Here is a 20,568-nt window from a genome sequence, read left to right on the forward strand (position 1 = left end):
CAGTCAAAGACTCCATTTTACATTTATTAGGCTTTTTTTTTTACACTTTTGTACTTTTGTGAGTTAAGCACAAATTTGACATTTTTTTAACCTAAAGATTTTTTTTTCCTCAATTAGTCAATTAATCCAACAACAAATGCACAGCACCATTCTGTAACATAATAAACACCTGGTCACCTGTTAACACTGCTGTATTTTGTCATAACATATTTTCATCATTTATGATGTTGATTACATAGACAAGCCCTCATAAAGGCCCTGATTAAGGTTATACTTGCTCACAAAACACGTTTGGCATCAGCTTACTACAAGCTCTCTGTGTCTGGGTTTAATATTGTACAGTAAGAGTAAAGTGCTACTTTACATAAATTCATCTAATATGTAGTTAACAGTAACATCATGTGATCCTACGTCGGCCGGTCGTGATAACTACATTAACGACATATTGTACATAACCAGGACAAGACCTTGATATTGCCCATTGTGTTTACTTGTATGTTGCATGGTTCTCTAGGCTAGAAGGGGCATACATTTAACATACATTTAAAATACATTTAAAATATGCTGTAAGCTTTTGTTAGGGAGTATACAATTGCCCACGGGCATCACTCAAGCTATTATTAATTAAAGGTCAACTGCACTTTAAAAGTGTGTAATTGCATTATTATGCTATTATATTATTAATATTAATATCAGTAGCATAAAACGCTCTTAAAATACAATCCCTTGTTTAAAATTCAATTTATCATTCTAAACAAAAATATCAGGACAAGCCTAATCCTAAGGGCCAATACTAAATAATAAGTCTTTTGAAAGTATAGCATGTTATCCTAAACTGCTGAGCGAGACCGACTGAATGGAGGCCACTGACATGAACGCACCTCTATCTTCCTGCGAGCTTCCTCCTGCTCCTGCTTCTCTTTTGCCTGCCGTCTGGCTCGCTCCTCCTCCGCTCGCTTCTTGTCCTCCTCCTCCTTCTGCTTCGCAAAGTTTTCAAAACGAGCCTTAATGTTGCTTGTCCCGCTGCCAGCTGTACACACACACACACACACACACACACACACACACACACACACACACACATTAACCACAGTACGTGTCTACACAATATGCAATATGACCTGCAGAACCCAACCTAACAAAAATGTGGGGACACGTCACCTTCTTTTTAAATCTCCTCAATGTTACGTTTTGGACAAAAATCCCTGCACTGGCTCTATAAGGCTGCTATCTGTAAAAGTGTAGTGATGTAAAGTGTGTATTCTCTTTAAACCATTCCTCAAAAGCAATTCTCACAGTTCAGATGATCTTACCTGCTTCCACTGGTTTGGTTTTCTGATAAGCAGTGCTGGGCTTTTCCACCTCCTCAAACGTTCCTGCACTCTGATTAAAGGCAAGCGAAGGAACCCAGGATTAACTCTTCAACAGCCGATCCACTCCGCACACATTATTCTCCCCCATTTTATGTTAAATTATATTATTGATAACATTTTAAACCAATAGTTCTATAGTGTTATGTAAAATGTGGCTTCTTTGGTTTTGCACTGGAGCAACAAGGCTAATGTAGCTTACAAGTAATGGAAGCTTGTATTCCACCAATTAGGAGGTGTTTATTAATCTCTTATATACTTGCTTATGTGGTTTCTGACACTGGACAAGGAGGTTTTCACTGTATATGAAGATCATTATAAGCTTTCAGATGGTTCATTGGATTGTGATGACTCTACAAAAAAACATTGCTTTCAGAAGAACCTTTTTTATTAGTGGACTACACACGGTCTGAAAGTCAACAGTGATAATGTATGAATACTGCTTGCAATGTCTATGTCCATCTCCATCTATTCATCCGTTCATCCATCCACATATTTGTTCGTTTTGTCCATCCGTCTTTTTAGATCCAACTATCACCCATTTATCTACTCATCTTGCATCATGCATCGATCGATCCACCCATCAATCCATCTCTATAATTGGGTGGGGTACAAGCTTCCATTTCCAGTTAGCAACATCAGCAACAAACCTCTGTGTAAATCTTATTTTTCACCAAACTGACTCTCCAAATAAGAAAGTTTACCTTGTCCATTCTGTCCTTCTGCACCCCAAACTTTCCCCCAAACCCTTTGGAGTAATCTGGGGAAACAGACAAAATAAGAATCAGCAGCGTAGACATGAAAGTGGTCAGTGAGGAGCGTTCTCCTGAGGAGCCTGAAGCTGGGGAGGGGGCTGGGGGGGTTTGTGGGACAATGCTAAGAGGCAGATCATGCAAACCTGTAAAAGAAAGACGGCCAAACACAAACAGAAAGGACAGGACAGACAGGAGGGACAGGACAGACGGCTTCATTCTCAGCAGCCTCGCTTCGAGCCTACGCAGGTCAATAGCAGCCCAACTGGACCAAGCACTGCCCTAGACTGAGACTGTGAGGAGGGTGTGGGTAGCTGGCCGAGGAGAGATGGACTGTGGGTAGCTGGCTGTGCAGGGGTCATGCATAACAGCCGCCTCTTTAAAAAGGTCTGCAAGCGGACGGGAGATTATAGGGTGTCTGAGGTAAAGCTGGTGGGAGCAGGAGAACCATACAAATAAAAAAAAAATTATATACACATTTTGTAAAAATGATAATGGGGAGGAATGGAGAAAATTAATGACATCTAATCAATATTACAATATCCTCATCTCATCACACTTGTTTTCAGAAATGTCTATGTTCTATTTTAGATTTAGTTTAATTTGGGTTTTTTTTACTTGATATTTTTCATTTCAGTATATATATCCACCCATCCAACTTTTTAGCTTGATTTTCTATGTGATCAGACAGTTGTCAAAGCATTGCACTGCTATGCATGTGCCATTTATGACCGTGGATGTGACAATATTAACTTTAATTAGATTTTACTATTATTAATTTATTTGTACACATTCAACCTCACTCTCGTCTGGCGGGCAAACAACTTTTGATCTTTAATAAACAGTCATGATTTAATTTTTTTTTATTATACATGTGCTTTAAATAGTAACATATGTTGTGTATTGGTTAGAGGGCTCATTTGCATATTGCAGGCATCTGCCTCAACCATGTTTGTCTATTTTGAGATAATGGTTAATCAATGATATAGTGTGCAGCTCTGCTGAGGATAACTGAGTTCACACCAGACGCGTCATGTACCGGCACTCAACTCCGTCACAAACCAGCTTCGAGCTGGAATTCAGTCTTTTTATTCCCATTTGTCATGTTGTTTTTGCTATGCAGCATGTACATACCGATGATCCTTCACCTTCAGTCCATATGCAAAAACAGGCTGCTGTGAATTAACTTATTGTAACATTTGCATAAATCTGCCTATTCAGCCTACAGCAGTTTAGCCACGCCTACTCACACTGTTTCTAATTTACATCCACCAGTCTTAGACACTTTAAGAGAAACAGTGAGGCCGGGAAACAGGCTTGTGAAAATGAATTAAGACTCCTTTCAGTAGCACTTACACTTAAGTGCTTAGTCATTCACTCAGATTATCCAAAGCTAGTGCTGATAGACCATAAATTCAACATACTTTAGCTTTTCTCTAGCGTTCTACTGTATTCTTCTTCTCTTATTGTGGCTTCTAGATGTATTGTATTCCATTTTACTTTTAACCTGTATTTTACTTCTACCCTTTTTACCTTAATTTTTTATTTATTTTTTTCGCAAAACCTGGATCAAAAGCTTTAAAATGTCAAAACATTTGACTATTACTGACCATTTATAATAAAATGCAGCAAAATATAAGATACTGCCTAGTATTGATCTTTTTTTTCCATTTTGTTTGCTGGTGGTTTGGGTTTGTGTGCGTGTGTGTGTGTGTAGGGGTTAAAGACGGTGCCTTGTTGAGACTCGTGCTTGGCCAGGCCCTCTTTGTGGTCAAACCCCACAGCACACTTGTCCTGCTTCTCAACCTCCACCCCGTACTTCCCGCCAAACCCACGCTTATAATCTGCAGAAAGAACCCACACACACAGATATACATACACATACACACATATATACACATACATATACAGATCACCCATAACATTAAACCACTGGCCTAATATTGTGTGGGCCCTCTTGTGCTGTCAAAACAGCTCTCATTAAGGCATAGACCTGGAAAGTGTTCTGAGGTTCTGGCTCCAAGACGTTAAGAGGCAGATCCTGTAACTTGTGAGAAGGGCCTCCATGACAATCAGTGAGCCTTGAGTGCCATTTATCGGTTCACTGGCTCACTGTGGGATGTTTTAGAGATCTTCAAGAACTGACTGTTCTGAGCAGACACTTTCTGCCTAATATACTCACCCCTTAACAGGTGCCACTGTAACCAGTTAACTAATGTTCTTTTATTTCACCTGAGTGGTTTGAATATTATGGCTGATCCACGTATACACACACAGACATACACTAAAAACAGGATGGCTCGAACAAGAGACATACAAATTATTAAAGAGGAGAGGGTGGAGAAACTGTAGACAGAGCCAGTCACCTGTTCAGATGTTGAGAAGAGCAGATAAAAGTACAGTCAGCAGAGGGGGAAGGGTGGTCAAAACAGTATAACAAAATTAATCTTATGACTTTTAGACATCAGGCATTAATATGCATTTCATATCCAGATAGTTTCTCTTCACACTTTTCACTAAAACCTGTCCCTAGTGTTGCCATTGTTGAGGAATGTTCCATGTGCAGAACCGTGTAGTCATAACTGTGTTAAATCCTGCAACAGTTCTGTACCAGCCAGAGTCCACATGCGTCTTTACATTCAGACCATCAACAAATTCACATGTACAGCTGTCCATGAGGGGGCGCTCAAATTATGAGTTGCATTTACAGCAATGGTGTAACACACACACACACACACACACACACACACACACACACACACACACACACACACACACACACAGTATGAAAGAGAAACCAAAAGACAGGCTTTTTCACATCTTCAATTTCAGTCTGACTTCCTCCTTTCAAAAAATAAAAGCACTAGGGGTGTGTGTGTTTTTTTTGTTGTTTTTTTTCCCCCAGTTACCTTTCTGGGACTCATGAAGCTGCAGTTTCTCCTGATGGTCCCAGCCCACCGCAGATTTGTCCTGGCGGTCCGTCTGCACCCCAAACTTTCCTCCAAAACCCCTTACATAGTCTAAAACAAACAAACACGCACACATACACGTTACCTTTATGTGAGGAGAAGGTAATCTCACATCAGAACTGAAACAGTCCTTTCAGAGGTCAGACACATGGGAAAAAGTAGTGTAGTTCACTGCTGCTTTTTTCCCCCAGATTTATTGTATAATATTAGATTAATTCAATACAGTTCTATAGTGTTGGAAGCAGATCAGAAGTAGCTTTCCTACTTAAACATCCAAATCCACATATCTGCGTCCAAGTAAATGTAACCAGTACGAGAAGGCTGCTGTGTCAAACTGTACATTTATTTACACCACAAAGTAGAACATCAAACATCAGCCCCATCAAACTCATCACATCTACAGTACGTTCCTGATCCACCTGTGTACAAAACATCAGCTGCTGTCACAATGTATATGAAAGAGGGGGGTCTCAATTTTTAGTTACAATAATGGTGTGTGAAACTACCTCCACCATGCGTGGAAGCTGTACTTTAGCCTGGCTAGCCCTCACTGTAAGTGGTTGATCTGCTTCAAAACGGTGCTCTATTAGAGCCACCCAGCAGAGATCTGAATATTATAGGTTGAAGGGAATTCTGGCACTCACTTCTGAAACATTCATTACAAAGAAGAATAATCATCACTGGGGGGGCTGTTTACACATTGAGGTTTAGTACATTTTACACAGAGACGTGTGAAACTGCTGTAAAAGCACAGGTTTCTGCATTGTGGCATTTTATTTTTTCATATCTCTGAAACTGTTCAAATGAACCAGTAAATGCTGTTTATTATCTTATTTGGAGTAAGGTATAAAAAGATTTACAACCTATAAAAAGTGAAAAACTATAAATATCAGGATTTAGAGACATCCGTTGAGTATTTAAGTCAGAGTTGGTATCAGTATGTGCAGATACTTGAAAATCTGGTGTTGATATTGAAAATGAAAAAGTGATATCAGTGCATCCCTAATAAGGCCTCTTTTACATCTGACTGCACACACTGCAGATCTATATTATATATTTATTTATTACAAGTTTGATTCACTAGAGTTTATGCTTCATCAGTAAAATCAAAACACTCAGATGCATATCTAATTAATTATATCTAGTTTAACTGTGTGTACATAACACACAGAATAATCATCACTGGGGGGGGCTGTTCCTGCAGTAATTCTGTTAACCATCACCAGACACCGGTCTAAACACATACGCAGCTAAAGAACACCACCCACCTTTCTGAGACTCGTGCTTCTCAGTCTTCCCCTGATACTCAAACCCAACAGCACTTTTGTCCACTTTATCAGTCTCCACGCCGAACTTCCCACCGAATCCTTTGGTGTAGTCTGGAGCCGAACACAAGAGCAAAAAACAAACAGGGTCGAGAGAGAAAAGAAGAGAAGTTAGACTCTGCTCAGGACATGGAGAAGCAAGCAAACACGATCAAAGCCTTTCTGGAAAAAGGGTTATTAATAAAACTCTCAGTAGCAGTCAAAAATCTGGACTCACTAGACACAATGCTAAAAAAGTTTTTAACCCTTTACATTAAGCCTGGTGTATTATATTTGACACAATTGTGTTTTTGAGACATCTGCAACATCAGTTTAGTATTTAATTAAAAAAAATAAATTAATTAAGAAATGAATAAAGAATAAAACTGTTTCAGCTTAATTTCCATGTATAGATTCTTTATGCTACACTAAAAGGCTTTTAACTTCAAAACAGTAAGGAAATGTAGTTTTTCCCCCCCATAGTGAAATATCACAGTTTAGACAGAAGCGGCTTCAGAGAACACCAAGTGTGTGTATGACTGAAGAATATAGTTTTATCAATTGATTTAACAATTTTGTGCGTTCTTTAATATTCCTGTCGGCACTAAAAGAAGTAAACCCCCCCCCCCTCCCTTTTTTTCTTTTTATAAAACGAGTCCAAACTTTTCACTGATACTGCAGAGTATAAAAAGATTTGGTATTTTAACTTAACAAAAATAAGCAATCAGGCAGCCTTCAAATGTCACAGAGTAGCGATTTGCGTCTTACGTTCTTACACTGATACAATTCGTATCCATAAGCTTAATGTAATCTCACATGCCAGGCAGTCAAGCCGTGCAATTCTCTGCATAATTAAACGTCATTCAGAGCGGTCATTCAGGTTTGGTGTAAAATGCTCCACTCAATTTACTGAGCCACAATTGTTTACAACTGTGATGATTGGACTGAAATGATTACAACACCACATGGTTATGAATACACTGCCTGATGCCCGAGACACATTTATTTTAGTTCTGAGAAGACGTTGAGTCTGAATTGTGGTTTTAAAACTGCATATGAAACTCAGAAGACACGTGGAGGTTCACTGGTGGGTTCGGATAGTAAACACAATAGCTATATTTGTGTTGTCATGGCGACAGACACCTAGTTCTATTCACCACCACTGTAAAGAAACCAGAGTGGGTACGTTTCCCTACAATGAACCGCAATTTCACACCAAAGCTCACTCTGAATGTCACTTTTTTTTTTATTATTATGTAGACGTTAGTTAAAACACCAAATCATTTCCACAAGTCAGGACTAACAGGACAAAACCTGAGGCAGAAACTCCGAGCAGAGGGAGGTCAGGATCAGGGGAAGCAAGAACAACAAACCTTTCTGCGATTCGTGTTTTTCAGTTTTGCCCTGGTAATCAAATCCTACTGCACTGTCGTCCACGCGGTCGGCCTGTACCCCATAGCGGCCACCGAATCCGGTGGTGTAGTCTAGGGGCGGGGAGCGGCACACAGCAGCCAAGCAGGGGGGCGTGGGGAAGGGTATATGGAGGGATGAAGGGATGAATTTGTGGAGAAAAAGGCAACAGAAATCACGAAGAGCAGAAAACAGCAGCAAGCGTGTCACAGTGAAGGCTAGCAGAGGCTAACACAAATGCAGGTCCTGGAGCAAAACGATAACTACAGTCTTCAGGGCCACAGCACTGCAGCCTTTACCGTTTCCGCTCATTTAGGGGGCTAAATCGGGTAAAATTCAAAAGGTACCCAGCATCCTCGCTTCCGCCAAATTTTACCACTCTAGCCCACACTTGGCATGGGCACACTTGGCAAGGTCAGTGCTTTTTTTTTGGGGTTTTATGGATTTCTCTGTATTACACAAGCTCACCTTAACACAGCGGTGCACCTTAAAATAGCTGAGCTCACTTGTGACAAGGGTGTCTGAATAATTTTGGCCACACAGGGGACACTAAAGCAATGTAAATAGAAAACACTGTTACTTACAGTGTCAGAAACCACATAAGTCTGTTAGAGATTACTGAACACCTCCACATGGTTTGAGGAGTGTATATGATGATTTAGACATGCAGTTAGCATCATGCTAACTGGTAAGGGATACGTTTACCTTACTTGTTAGCTACATCAAATGTAGCTACAATCTGCAGTGCTGTAGCCCTTCAGGACCTCCATCTGATTCCTCTGTTGTAAAGCTGCTGCTTCAAAACTACCTACTGGGTTCAGTCCGTATGCATCAGCTAGCAAATCATATAAGAAGCACACATCATGTAGATGCATACTGACTTAATCACACTGCCATCACACATTTCAAAAATAAAACAGGTTTAAGAACACGGAATGAACTGAAGGAATAATTAGACTAAAGTACTGAACCCACAACTGTAGTCTAATTATTAATCATCATCTAAAATGCAAGTCAGGTCAACTGAGTTTTGAACGTTGACTCAACTTCGTTTCTCTCATGTTTAAGTTCTCCAAAGTAGAGATGTAATGTAGAGTGAATTAAAAACAGGCTGTTTAGAAATATAAGCAAAGGAAATAATTAAGGATGTCTCCAACCAATCCAGTGACCCAGCATCAGGACCAATCCAGGCATTTTTAATGAAGGCACCATTAACGTGATCCTAAGCTGCTGCAGACAAACTTCATTTGTCTACCCTAGACAGAGGTCATTTCATCTTATTTTAATAAGCTGAACAAAAAGAGATTTATTTAAACTGATAAGAGCCAAAAGAAAAGCTGAATCACGCTCAATTCTTTGGTTCTAAACCGGCTCTGAACGGCGCATTCAGAACCAAGAAGGAGGTTAATGCTCACTCACGCACGCACGCACGCACGCACGCACGCACACAGAGAGCGCTGTGTGTAGGTCAATCACACTGGACAGCAAGATATTAAACACTATAGGGTTTACACTACTCTATACTCTCAAAAGTTGCTACCAAAGTAAATCAGTTTAGAATTTAGTCTGATTATAGAAACTGCTACTAAGAACAGCGTGTTTACTGTTGTGTAGAAGCACACCTTACCTAAGCTGTGGGGCTGTATTGTTTATAGAAACACAAAGATCAGACTCGGAATCGGCAGAGTCAGCATAAAGAGCATAAAGATGTGATCGGACTGGGTAAAAAAACATGACTGGGACATTCCTAGAAATAATAAAAAATAAAAGGAACTGTCTTTGCAGTTTAGTTTTCATATATGGACTGGAGTACATATATGGACTACATACTACATTACACTTTTTTTGTTTGTTTTTAAAGAAAGTTTTCCATGAAAAATGTTCTCTCATGTTGGATTGTAACACTGGGGCATAAAGAAGGTGTGTGTGTTAAATTTGCTTATGTAACAGAAAGGCCTACTGTTTGACTGTGCTACAGTATAAACAGAGGTGACCAGCAGCCCTGATAAGCTTTTAACAGAACTCCCTACAAGCGCATTAGTTCATCTACTTAAAATAATAATAATAATGACTGAGGATTTAACAGGGAAGGGATTCAGTGTGAACACACACACACAGTACAATTCCCAGGAGATCAGCAGAAGCTTTGTGTGTGAACTGAAGCAGACACATTAGGGAGAAAAACGCTTTTACTGAGATCATCTGAAAGAAGGGTTTCACCTTTCTGAGAGGCGTGTTTCTCCGTCTTCCCCGCATACTCAAACCCTACAGCAGACTGGAGACAAAATGAAGAAATAAATAAAAGACCACTGACACTGGACTGTGTTACAAAGACCACAGCCTTACCTCAACTCACTGAAACTGCTACTAAGAACAGCGATTTTATTGGTGTTTACTGTTGTGTAGAAGCACACCTTACCTAAGCTGTGGGGCTGTATTGTTTATAGAAACACAAAGATCAGACTCGGAATCGGCAGAGTCAGCATAAAGAGCATAAAGATGTGATCAGACTGGGTAAAACAACAGTGCAAGGGACCAACATAAAACTGTGGAGCTGTGGGCCTGAAGTTTTCATGTATGTATGTGAATAGTCTTTAATACAGGCACTGATTGAGTTTTACTTTGTCAATGAAAAAAACATCAAGCAAAACATTGACATGTTGGGAAGCTGATTTTCTATAGAGTGGGGAAAAAAGTATTTAGTCAGTCACCAATTGTGCAAGTTATCCCACTTAATAAAATGAGAGAGGCCTGTAATTGACATCATAGGTAGACCTCAACTATGAGAGACAAAATGAGAAAAAAAATCTGAAAATCACATTGTCTGATTTTTTAAAGAATTTATTTGCAAATAATGGTGGAAAATAAGTATTTGGTCAATAACAAAAGTTCATCTCAATACTTTGTTATATATCCTTTGTTGGCAATGACAGAGGTCAAATGTTTTCTGTAAGTCTTCACAAGGTTGGCACACACCGTTGCTGGTATGTTGGATGCAGATCTCCTCTAGAGCAGTGAGGTTTTGGGGCTGTCGGCGGGAAACACAGACTTTCAACTCCCTCCAAAGGTTTTCTATGGGGTTGAGATCTGGAGACTGGCTAGGCCACTCCAGGACCTTGAAATGCTTCTTACGAAGCCACTCCTTTGTTGCCCTGGCAGTGTGCTTGGGATCATTGTCATGCTGAAAGACCCAGCCACGTTTCATCTTCAATGCCCTTGCTGATGGAAGTGAGATTTTGAGTGCAAACCTCCAATACATGGCCCCATTCATTCTTTCCAAAGCATGATGTTGCCACCCCCATGCTTCACAGTTGGTATGGTGTTCTTTGGATGCAACTCAGCGTTCACTCTCCTCCAAACACAACAAGTTGTGTTTGTACCAAACAGTTCTACTTTGGTTTCATCTGACCATGAGACATTCTCCCAATACTCTTCCGGAACATCCAAATGCTCTCTAGCAAACTTCAGACTTCAGAGTCCCTGGCGGCGTAGTGTGTTACTGACGGTAGCCTTTGTAACGTTGGTCCCAGCTTTCTGCAGGTCATTCACTAGGTCCCCCCGTGTGGTTCTGGGATTTTTGCTCACCGTTCTTGTGATCATTTTGACCCCACGGGCTGTGATCCCAAGGAGATTAGCAGTGGTCTTGTAGGTCTCCCATTTTCTGATTATTGTACCCACAGTAGATTTCTTCACACCAAGCTGCTGCCTATTGCAGATTCAGTCTTCCCAGCCTGGTGCAGGTCTACAATTTTGTTTCTGGTGTCCTTCGACAGCTCTTTGGTCTTCACCATAGTGGAGTTTGGAGTGTGAGTGTTTGAGGTTGTGGGCAGGTGTCTTTTATACTGTTAATGAGTTCAAACAGGTGCCATTAATACAGGTAATGAGTGGAGGACAGAGCAGCCTCTTAAAGAAGTTACAGGCCTGGGACAGCTAGAAATCTTGCTTGTTTGTGGGTGACCAAATACTTATTTTCCACCATTATTTGCAAATAAATTCTTTAAAAATCAGACAATGTGATTTTCAGATTTTTTTTTTCTCATTTTGTCTCTCATAGTTGAGGTCTACCTATGATGTCAATTACAGGCCTCTGTCATTTTTTTAAGTGGGAGAACTTGCACAATTGGTGACTGACTAAATACTTTTTTCCCCCAAATATATTATATTATATATATATTTCATACACACACACACACACACACACACACACACACACGTACGTGAATAAATACACATATATGAAATTAAAATTTAGTTATGTGGCAACCCATTGCTTGCATAAGCATTCAACCCCATATTCAAGTTTACACTGATTAATGTGGTCCTAACAAGGAGACGTCCTGAGCGCTCAAAAAGTGAACCTTTTCTGAATAAGAGCTGTATGTAAAAATACAGCATTCTACAGAAACCAGGGATAAATGTTATAGGCGTGCACAAAACCAGGAAAGGCTACTGAACAGGTAAGTGTTCTGGTGGTCTCTTTCTTCCCAAATCAGAGTCAAAAGCTTCTCTGCTCTTTTGGTTCAGTTGCCCCCAGGTTCCTCCTTGCACTCTGCAGCAGCCTCCATTCCTCAAAACACAATCCATCAAGTGAAACATGGTGGTGGCTGCATCATGCTATGCAGATGCTTTTCCTCAGCAGGGACTGGGCATCTTATTAAGACTGAAGTATAGAAGGCTGGACGGTGCAAAATTCAGGGAGATACTGCAAGACAACTTGCTTGAGTTCTACTAAGAAACTAAAGCCCCCAACATCACAAGTGGAAACAAAAGCTGAACGTTCGACAGCTGCCAATCTAGGTCTCAGTCTAATCAAGAATCTGTGGCATTACTTGAAGATTGTGGTTCCACAAGTGTTATTCCAGATGTGCAGGAAAAACGGGTGAAAATCCACCCAAACGGTGAGCAAACCTGGTAGAAACTCAGCCCAATTGCAGAAAAAAAAGTAGCTTCTACCAAGTACTTGTCTGAGGGGTTAAATACTTATGCACATAGCATCTTTTTCTTTTCTTTTTTTTTTAAGTAATGGACAGATGAGTGTGATGACTTTTGAAGCTCTACCTGATCCACACGGTCAGTCTGAACTCCAAACTTCCCCCCAAAGCCTTTAGAGGTGTCAGTCTGAGAGCAATGCTTGGACAGCTTGCTCTGGTACTCATGGCCTACAGCAGACTTGAGAGAAGGAGAGAGAGAGAGAGAAGGAGACACAGAGATAAACAAACAAAGAGTTAAACAAAATGTGCTACACGCTGCAGACGCAAAACACCCAAAGAATCTGTAAGAGTACTCAGTGTAAGAGTACTCAGTTGACACCTTCAACTGAAATAGAGCAGAGATATGTATCGGTATCTACACAGGGTAAGTAGGTAGACTTACAGAGTGACAGGAAGCTTGCAACACAGACAAGATAGCGAACAGATACAGATAGCAGTTAGATACACAAAAGCTAACCACAGTAAATAAACACATAGACAGACAAATAAAAAGATAAGACATGGCGTGATAACCAGACATTCTAGCCTTAGACATTCTTCCTAGAAAGATAGACAGGTAAGGGCTAACCATAAAATAGAAAGACAGATTACTAGACAGTTAACTAGACAAGTATGGCTAGATGAAGGAACTGGATATCTAGCTAGAAACTTAGACAGACAGCTGGCTACACTGTCAAGCAGATAACTAGCTAGACAGACAGGCTAAGATTGTGCAAGCTAGCAAACCAATTACGAGTATTTACATTATATGACAATAATTCACAAGATTAAACTGAAGTCAAACCCTCCAAACACACTTCTCCGGCTTTGTTCTCTGCAGATTTCGCCTCAGGCACAGAGCAGACAGGGAGTGTTGAGATCAGTCACACTGGCCAGGACATCACAATAATAGGAGTGCTAAAAGCATGCATACAAGAGTGAGAATGTGTGTGGTTGGGGTAGCCTGGTCTTCTGGTTCGGCTCACTGGAGCAATGCTCTGTCACCACCTTCACACCCCACCATGCTGGACTGTGTCTGTGTGTGTGTGTGTGTGTGTGTGTGTGTGTGTGTGTGTGTGAGAGAGAGAGAGTGAAAGAGAGAGAAAAGGTCCTCAGTCATAGCTCGTAGACACATCAGCCCCATGTTGACTCTTTTTCGTCCCTTGCTCTCTCTCGCTCTCTCTGCAGTAATTAAACAGTGTTACTGATCCAGAACCCTGCTGATTTAAGCAGCTCCTCACAGAGAGAACAGTGTCGGAGCCAAAGCAGCCAGACCAGTCTGACTTCTGCGACAGTCTGCATGTCTGCAAGTGTGTTTGTACATGTTGCTTTGTGCAAGCTAGGCTAACGCACACCTAAGTGGTCTTGGATTATCTTGTGCAATACCCGATTAAATTAAGGGTAGAAAAGTGCAGCAGTTGTAGAGACTGAACATGGGTATCATTTTGGAAATTAGCCAGAGAGCTGGCTAGCCAGATAGACATCCTAGGTAGACAGCTAACTAGACAGATCGAGAGTTACAGAGAAAAGTAGTTATACAGCTAGCGTGATCGATAGATAGAAGTTTAGCTAGACAGACAAATCAGGGAGAATCAAGAGAGTATGGCTACTAATGTGGATGGATACAAACGGTTATGAGTATGGATGGACATGGATGGAGTATGGGATTAACGTGAATACGAATGGCCATGGATAAATATGGGCTTGGATGTGGACGAGCAAGGGCATATGTATGAATGGGTAAGGGTATGGGTGGTTTTCATTATGGGTGGTTTTCATTATGGGTGGGTGTGGTTAGGCATGGATCGGCATCGGTTTTGGTGGTTATAGGTTGTAGGTGTGTGTATAGATTTCGGAATGTTTGGGGCTGATATGAGCAGAAAATCCTAAAGGGGATATTAGAGGCAAACATCCAATCCTCCTCTCTTCATCAGTGCATGCACATTCCCTCACATCCCCTTTTTTAACCATCTGCCCCATCCACATCAATGCCGTAGTGTCTAATATAATATTAACATATCCTCTTCTCCTGTTTGTGCTCATGTCACATTAAATGGCTCGGTACTTCCGTCCTTGGTTTGGGGTGGAGTGCCGTATCGATCTGTTGCTCCTGCAGAGGTTTTGGGTTCAGTGGTAAAAACGCTGGGGCCACTTTGACTCACGGCATTGATTATACAGACCTGGTTCACTGGACTGCAGCCTGTGCCAGTAAAGAGTCACCACAGATTTGTACGAAGCAGTGTGAAGTGTAATATCACTGCAGACAGTGCGTGCCAAGTACAGCGGTGAGCAAAGACTTCCAAAAAGAGGAAGCGGTAAATAAAAAGGGGAAACTGTGGGAGTGAAAGTGAGTCCGAAATTGGATACTTCACTACAAATAGCACTTCCGCAACACTAAGTGCGTCCCAAACCACATCATACAAGAGATAATACATGGATTGGCTGATGCAGCAAAAAAAAAAAAAGGCCTGCATTCTTCATAATTAATATGTTTTCTGAGATCCCACAAAGGCTGGAATGGGATAAAATGTAGCAAAACACTGAAGACTGCGATTCCTCAACATCACTGGCAACATGTGCTTACCACAGTGCTTTTTTTCCTTTGCATTTTGACCAATTTTATTTCTACATTTCCATAATCAATTAATCAGTTCTTTAATGATTTAAAGAAAAAAAATTTAAAAACAAACAAACAGGAAATACAGCGCAACCAGAATTAAATACAAATTCGTGCATGCACCTGAATCAGTACAACAGCCATGTAAAGGCCTGTTTCAGATTACATTCCCAATGTGAAACTTTGCGTAGTCAGCACATGAGCCTAGCTTGTATAATGCATTATTACTGGCACAGGACTGCTCACGGCATGTCCTGCAGGAGCCAGGTAACTTTTATTAATTTGCATTAAACCATTAACGACTGTCGTGGGAAATGTTCATTTCACTTCCAATCAAAATCTGTGAATTCTTTCAGTATTGCTCTCTAATTACACAATAATTTTGTGTGGTCAGTGATGGGACCAGCATACAGCTTTTTTTTTTTTTAACTAGTTAATTAATTAATAAATGTTTCTTTTTTTGTTTGTTTATTTCATTAGGCTGCAGTGTTGGGAGCTCCCTTGCTGTGTGAGGAAGTCCAGAAGAATTACTAAGAACTTCATCCACCCAAGCCACTGCCTGTTCTCACAGCTGCCCGGCGGCAGAAGGTACAGAAGCATGAAGACTAGAACCAGACGGTATGGAGACAGCTTCTACCGCTAGGCCAACAGGCTCCTGAACAGACTGTAGTACAGTGTTTCAGTCCAGTCGGTCATAAAGCTTTTTCACCTGTCTCATCACACAGGATATCTTATCAAACCTCAGCCCTATACAAACACACTCTGCACCCTTACTTACTTACTTACCGGAACTGCTCAGTCACACTGCACCCATCCAAAAACTCTCCCCACTCACACTACACTTGAATTCACATTGTATCCAGTGTCTTTAGTACTGTAAACATTTCAGTTCAATTTTAACCTGTACCTTTTGAACAGTGCAACAATGTATATTAAGTATGGGGGGGTGGCTATGCATGAAACAGACTGAGCTAGGATTTGATTAAGGACATGTTCCCTGGACAGGGACTAAACTTTGCCATGAATTAATTTCACTCACTGCTTTCCAAATTTGGGTTCAATCAACAGGGTTTTTTGCCCAATAAACAACATTTTTTTATTACACCTGGCAATTTATCATCATGTCAGTCAGTAAAGTGAAATGACAGTGTGTGATCCCTCACTCTGGAGGCAGTGAGGAAAAACATAAGATAATGTGCAGAGTTGTCTTCACCTTGTCCATTCGGTCCTGCTGCACTCCGAATTTCCCCCCATATCCGTGTGAGGCTTTAGGCATGCCCTCCAGCTCCTTCTGCTTCAGCTCGCTGTGCTCACATGACACCTTCTCACGCAGCTTGTGGATACTGCACAACCAGAACACACACTGTAATCGGCAGCTGAGACCCACGTGCTTTAGTTTAAGAGGCTGGAAAATGGCTGTACAAAGATTCATTATGACGGATTTTGATTCATAAAATAAAAAAGCACAAGAAAAAGTAGGATATAGTCTGGGCTTGGTTATGTGAGGGTTTAGAGATACTAATATGTACTGTATTAGCTTCCTTTACGGTGTAATTTCCTGTTTCTGTAAGAAACTGAAAATAAAAACAAATCCTAAAAACTCACTTGATGTGTTCCTGGTGGCCTGAGCCTTCTACGGTTTTCGCTCCCCATCGCTGCTCCTTTTCGGTCACGTCGTTCTGCAGTGAGAGAAACGCAGGTAAGAAGGAAGCAGGAAGAAAAACACTAGAAAAAACAAACAGTAACTTTAAAGACTGTAAAACACACACAGTGACTAACAACAGAGACAGAGAGATGTATTAACTGTTACACCGCTGACTCGTACATACCCCACTCCACACTGTTACACAGCCGATCCGTACATACTCCACTCCACAGTTACACCACTGACCCATCATACACTGCACACTGTTACACCACTCACTTGTTCATAACACATTCCACATCATTACATCACTGACCCATAATACACTCCAGAAGGTTTCATCACTGGCCCATAACACTAGGGTGGAGGCGGTAATACCATATACTGAGGTATTTAGAAATGTTGACTATCCCAAAATGAGGACGGCATTTCAAAATTACGATGTGTCAGATGTGTCAATGAGACCCAATGAGTCACTGGGTGGCGGTGCTGTGGGAGCTCACTGATTAGTGATGCCACCCTCTAAAAACAGGTAGGAAAAAAAACACAAGCCCACCGTAGTTGTGGGTTAACCATTTAGCTGGAATACAGTCTGCACGGTGGAGTGCTGGCTAACTTATCTAAATACAGCTAGACAGTGCTAGCTAACTACACGTTTTTCACCCTGTGAGCAAACTGAGCTGTGCATCTGATCAATTTTCAGTTTTAAAATAAGGCAGGTTGAGGTGTTACAGAAGCCACATAAATTTAGAGCCACTTGCCTTACTTGTGCCATGAACAGCCTCCGTCCCTACTAATACTGTACAGAGTAGTAAAACTCTGAGACGATATGACGATATGAAAAAGTGGATACACCCCCGCCCCAAACCCTGCTTAAAACACACTCTTCCACACTGTTACAGCACTGACTGGTATACCACTGGCACTTTCCTCATATAGATTATATGTACAATTATGATTATTATGTACAAATCAGATTCTTTTTTATTTCACAATTACTTTACAGTCTTAAAAGTACAGTCACACATCAATAAAGCAGTACAGATCAGACACCGGTCAAGAGGCATTAATGAACATTACAACATGTTCAAAGATGTTACAGACGCTACATGGGTGGTCATGTGACCGTGAATCCGTACATACCATAAGCTCTTTAGTAGTAATCTTTAATCACAATATTAAAAGACACTAGGGATTAATACAAACATCTATGTAAACATCAAATCACATAATACCGCAGGCCTCGGCTCAGTGTCTAAGGGGAATGAGGGCAGCAGGGATATTTGAGATATGAGGAAGCAGGAGTTAAGTGAGCAGGAACAGAAGCTAATCAACAGAGGTTAAACACACAAGAGAGAGAGACAAAGAATGTTCACCTCAAAGTCAGGGTCAGTCTCCCAGTCATCGGCGCCATCGTCGACTGTGACGGAGACCGAGCGACCAGCTTGTGCCTTCCACATCTAAAAGAATCAGAATCATTCAGTGTAGATGAACACTGTATACTGGAAATGTGTTTTGGCAAGTGCTCATTCAATTTTTAATTCTATATACATGCACACACCAGATTTACAACCATTTAAATTACACTGAATATATAACTGCACCTGCAGATATATACACTGCTCAAAAAAATAAAAGGGAACACTTAAACAATATAATATAACTCCAAGTAAATCACACTTCTGTGAAATCAAACTGTCCACTTAGGAAGCAACACTGATTGACAATCAATTTCACATGCTGTTGTGCAAATGGATTAGACAACAGGTGGAAATTATTGGCAATTAGCAAGACACACTCAATAAAGGAGTGGTTCTGCAGGTGGGGACCACAGACCACTTCTCAGTACCTATGCTTTCTGGCTGATGTTTTGATCACTTTTGAATGTTGGTGGTGCTTTCACACTCGTGGTAGCATGAGACAGACTCTACAACAAACACAAGTGGCTCAGGTAGTGCAGCTCATCCAGGATGGCACATCAATGCGGAGGCTGGAGGCGCTACCAGGAGACAGGCCAGTGCACCAGGAGACGTGGAGGAGGCTGTAGGAGGGCAACAACCCAGCAGCAGGACCGCTCCCTCTGCCTTTGTGCAAGGAGGAACAGGAGGAGCATTGCCAGAGCCCTGCAAAATGACCTCCAGCAGGCCAAAAATGTGCATGTGTCTGTACAAACTGTTAGAAACTGACTTCGTGAGGATGGTATGAGGCCCGACGTCCACAGATGGGGGTTGTGCTCACAGCCCAACACCGTGCAGGACGCTTGGCATTTGCTAGAGAACACCAGGATTGGCAAATTCGCCACTGGCGCCCTGTGCTCTTCACAGATGAAAGCAAGTTCACACTGAGCACATGTGACAGACGTGCCGTGTCTGGAGACGCCGTGGAGAGCGATCTGCTGCCTGCAACATCCTTCAGCATGACTGGTTTGGCAGTGGGTCAGTAATGGTGTGGGGTGGCATTTCTTTGGAGGGCCGCACAGCCCTCCATGTGCTCGCCAGAAGTAGCCTGACTGCCATTAGGTACCGAAATGAGATCCTCAGACCCCTTGTGAGACCATATATACTGGTGCGGTTGGCCCTGGGTTCCTCCTAATGCAGGACAATGCTAGACCTCATGTGGCTGGAGTGTGTCAGCAGTTCCTGCAAGATGAAGGCATTGAAGCTATGGACTGGCCCGCCCGTTCCCCAGACCTGAATCCAATGGACATGGAGGCCACACATAATACTGAGCCTCATTTTGACTTGTTTTAAGGACATCAAAGTTGGATCAGCCTGTAGTGTGTGTAGCCTGTGTTTTTCCACTTTAATTTTGTGTGTGACTCCAAATCCAGGCCGCCATTGGTTAATAAATTTGATTTCCATTCATTATTTTTGTGATTTTGTTGTCAGCACATTCAACTTTGTATAGAACAAAGTATTCAATGAGAATATTTTATTCATTCAGATCTAGGATGTTATTTGAGTGTTCCCTTTATTTTTTTTGAGCAGTGTATATAAAGAGCCCAAGACTTTCACATTGGCTAAAAAGTGCATACTTTATTAAATCTGGATATAATCTTTTAATAACTACACTAATAAAATATCCATTTTATTTACTATCCAAACCCACCAGTTGACTTTTATAGAGTTTTATAAGGAATGTTGATGATTGTAAAATAGTGGACAATATAAATAACATACATGTATTCCTTTTAATTATGTGAGATTCTAAATACACGTTTTAGATCATAAATCCCCTCAAAACTCTAGTGAAACAGTATATCAGGCATCAGGCAGTGTGTTCATGACCATTTGGTGCAATAACCTTCTGTGACGGAGCTTTTAAAGGTTCAGACATCTGGTTTCCTTCATCAGCACTGTGAACAATTCTGACTGGGCTAGATTCTCTAAGACAGAGCGTTTCACACCAAACCCTCTTTGAAAGACTAACAAATTAATTACACCGTAATTTTGAAACTTTGTGGAATTATTTTAAGTAAGTTAGGATACGTTTAGATGTGTGTGGATGAGTGTGTGTGAGTATTTGCATAAT

General features: G+C 41.1%; 1 protein-coding gene across 3 annotated transcripts in view; it reads right to left on the reverse strand.

Annotated features, from left to right (window-relative positions):
• Positions 1-20,568, reverse strand: part of cttn (cortactin) — a 31,066-nt gene that overhangs the window by 6,294 nt on the left and 4,204 nt on the right. For 2 of the 3 annotated variants that reach the window (XM_072694600.1, XM_072694599.1), the window contains exons 2-12: positions 18,414-18,497; positions 16,998-17,071; positions 16,606-16,735; positions 12,864-12,974; positions 10,026-10,080; positions 7,769-7,879; positions 6,360-6,470; positions 5,032-5,142; positions 2,075-2,130; positions 1,314-1,383; positions 882-1,030 (exon numbers count right to left, since the gene is read on the reverse strand). In XM_072694600.1, the coding sequence (XP_072550701.1) occupies positions 882-1,030; positions 1,314-1,383; positions 2,075-2,130; positions 5,032-5,142; positions 6,360-6,470; positions 7,769-7,879; positions 10,026-10,080; positions 12,864-12,974; positions 16,606-16,735; positions 16,998-17,071; positions 18,414-18,497 (1,062 nt within the window). The remainder of the gene's footprint in view (positions 1-881; positions 1,031-1,313; positions 1,384-2,074; positions 2,131-5,031; positions 5,143-6,359; positions 6,471-7,768; positions 7,880-10,025; positions 10,081-12,863; positions 12,975-16,605; positions 16,736-16,997; positions 17,072-18,413; positions 18,498-20,568) is intronic. The other variant, XM_072694602.1, reaches the window with a different exon arrangement.

This window comes from Salminus brasiliensis, chromosome 13 (genome assembly GCF_030463535.1).
Source record: "Salminus brasiliensis chromosome 13, fSalBra1.hap2, whole genome shotgun sequence".
Lineage (NCBI taxonomy): Eukaryota > Metazoa > Chordata > Actinopteri > Characiformes > Bryconidae > Salminus > Salminus brasiliensis.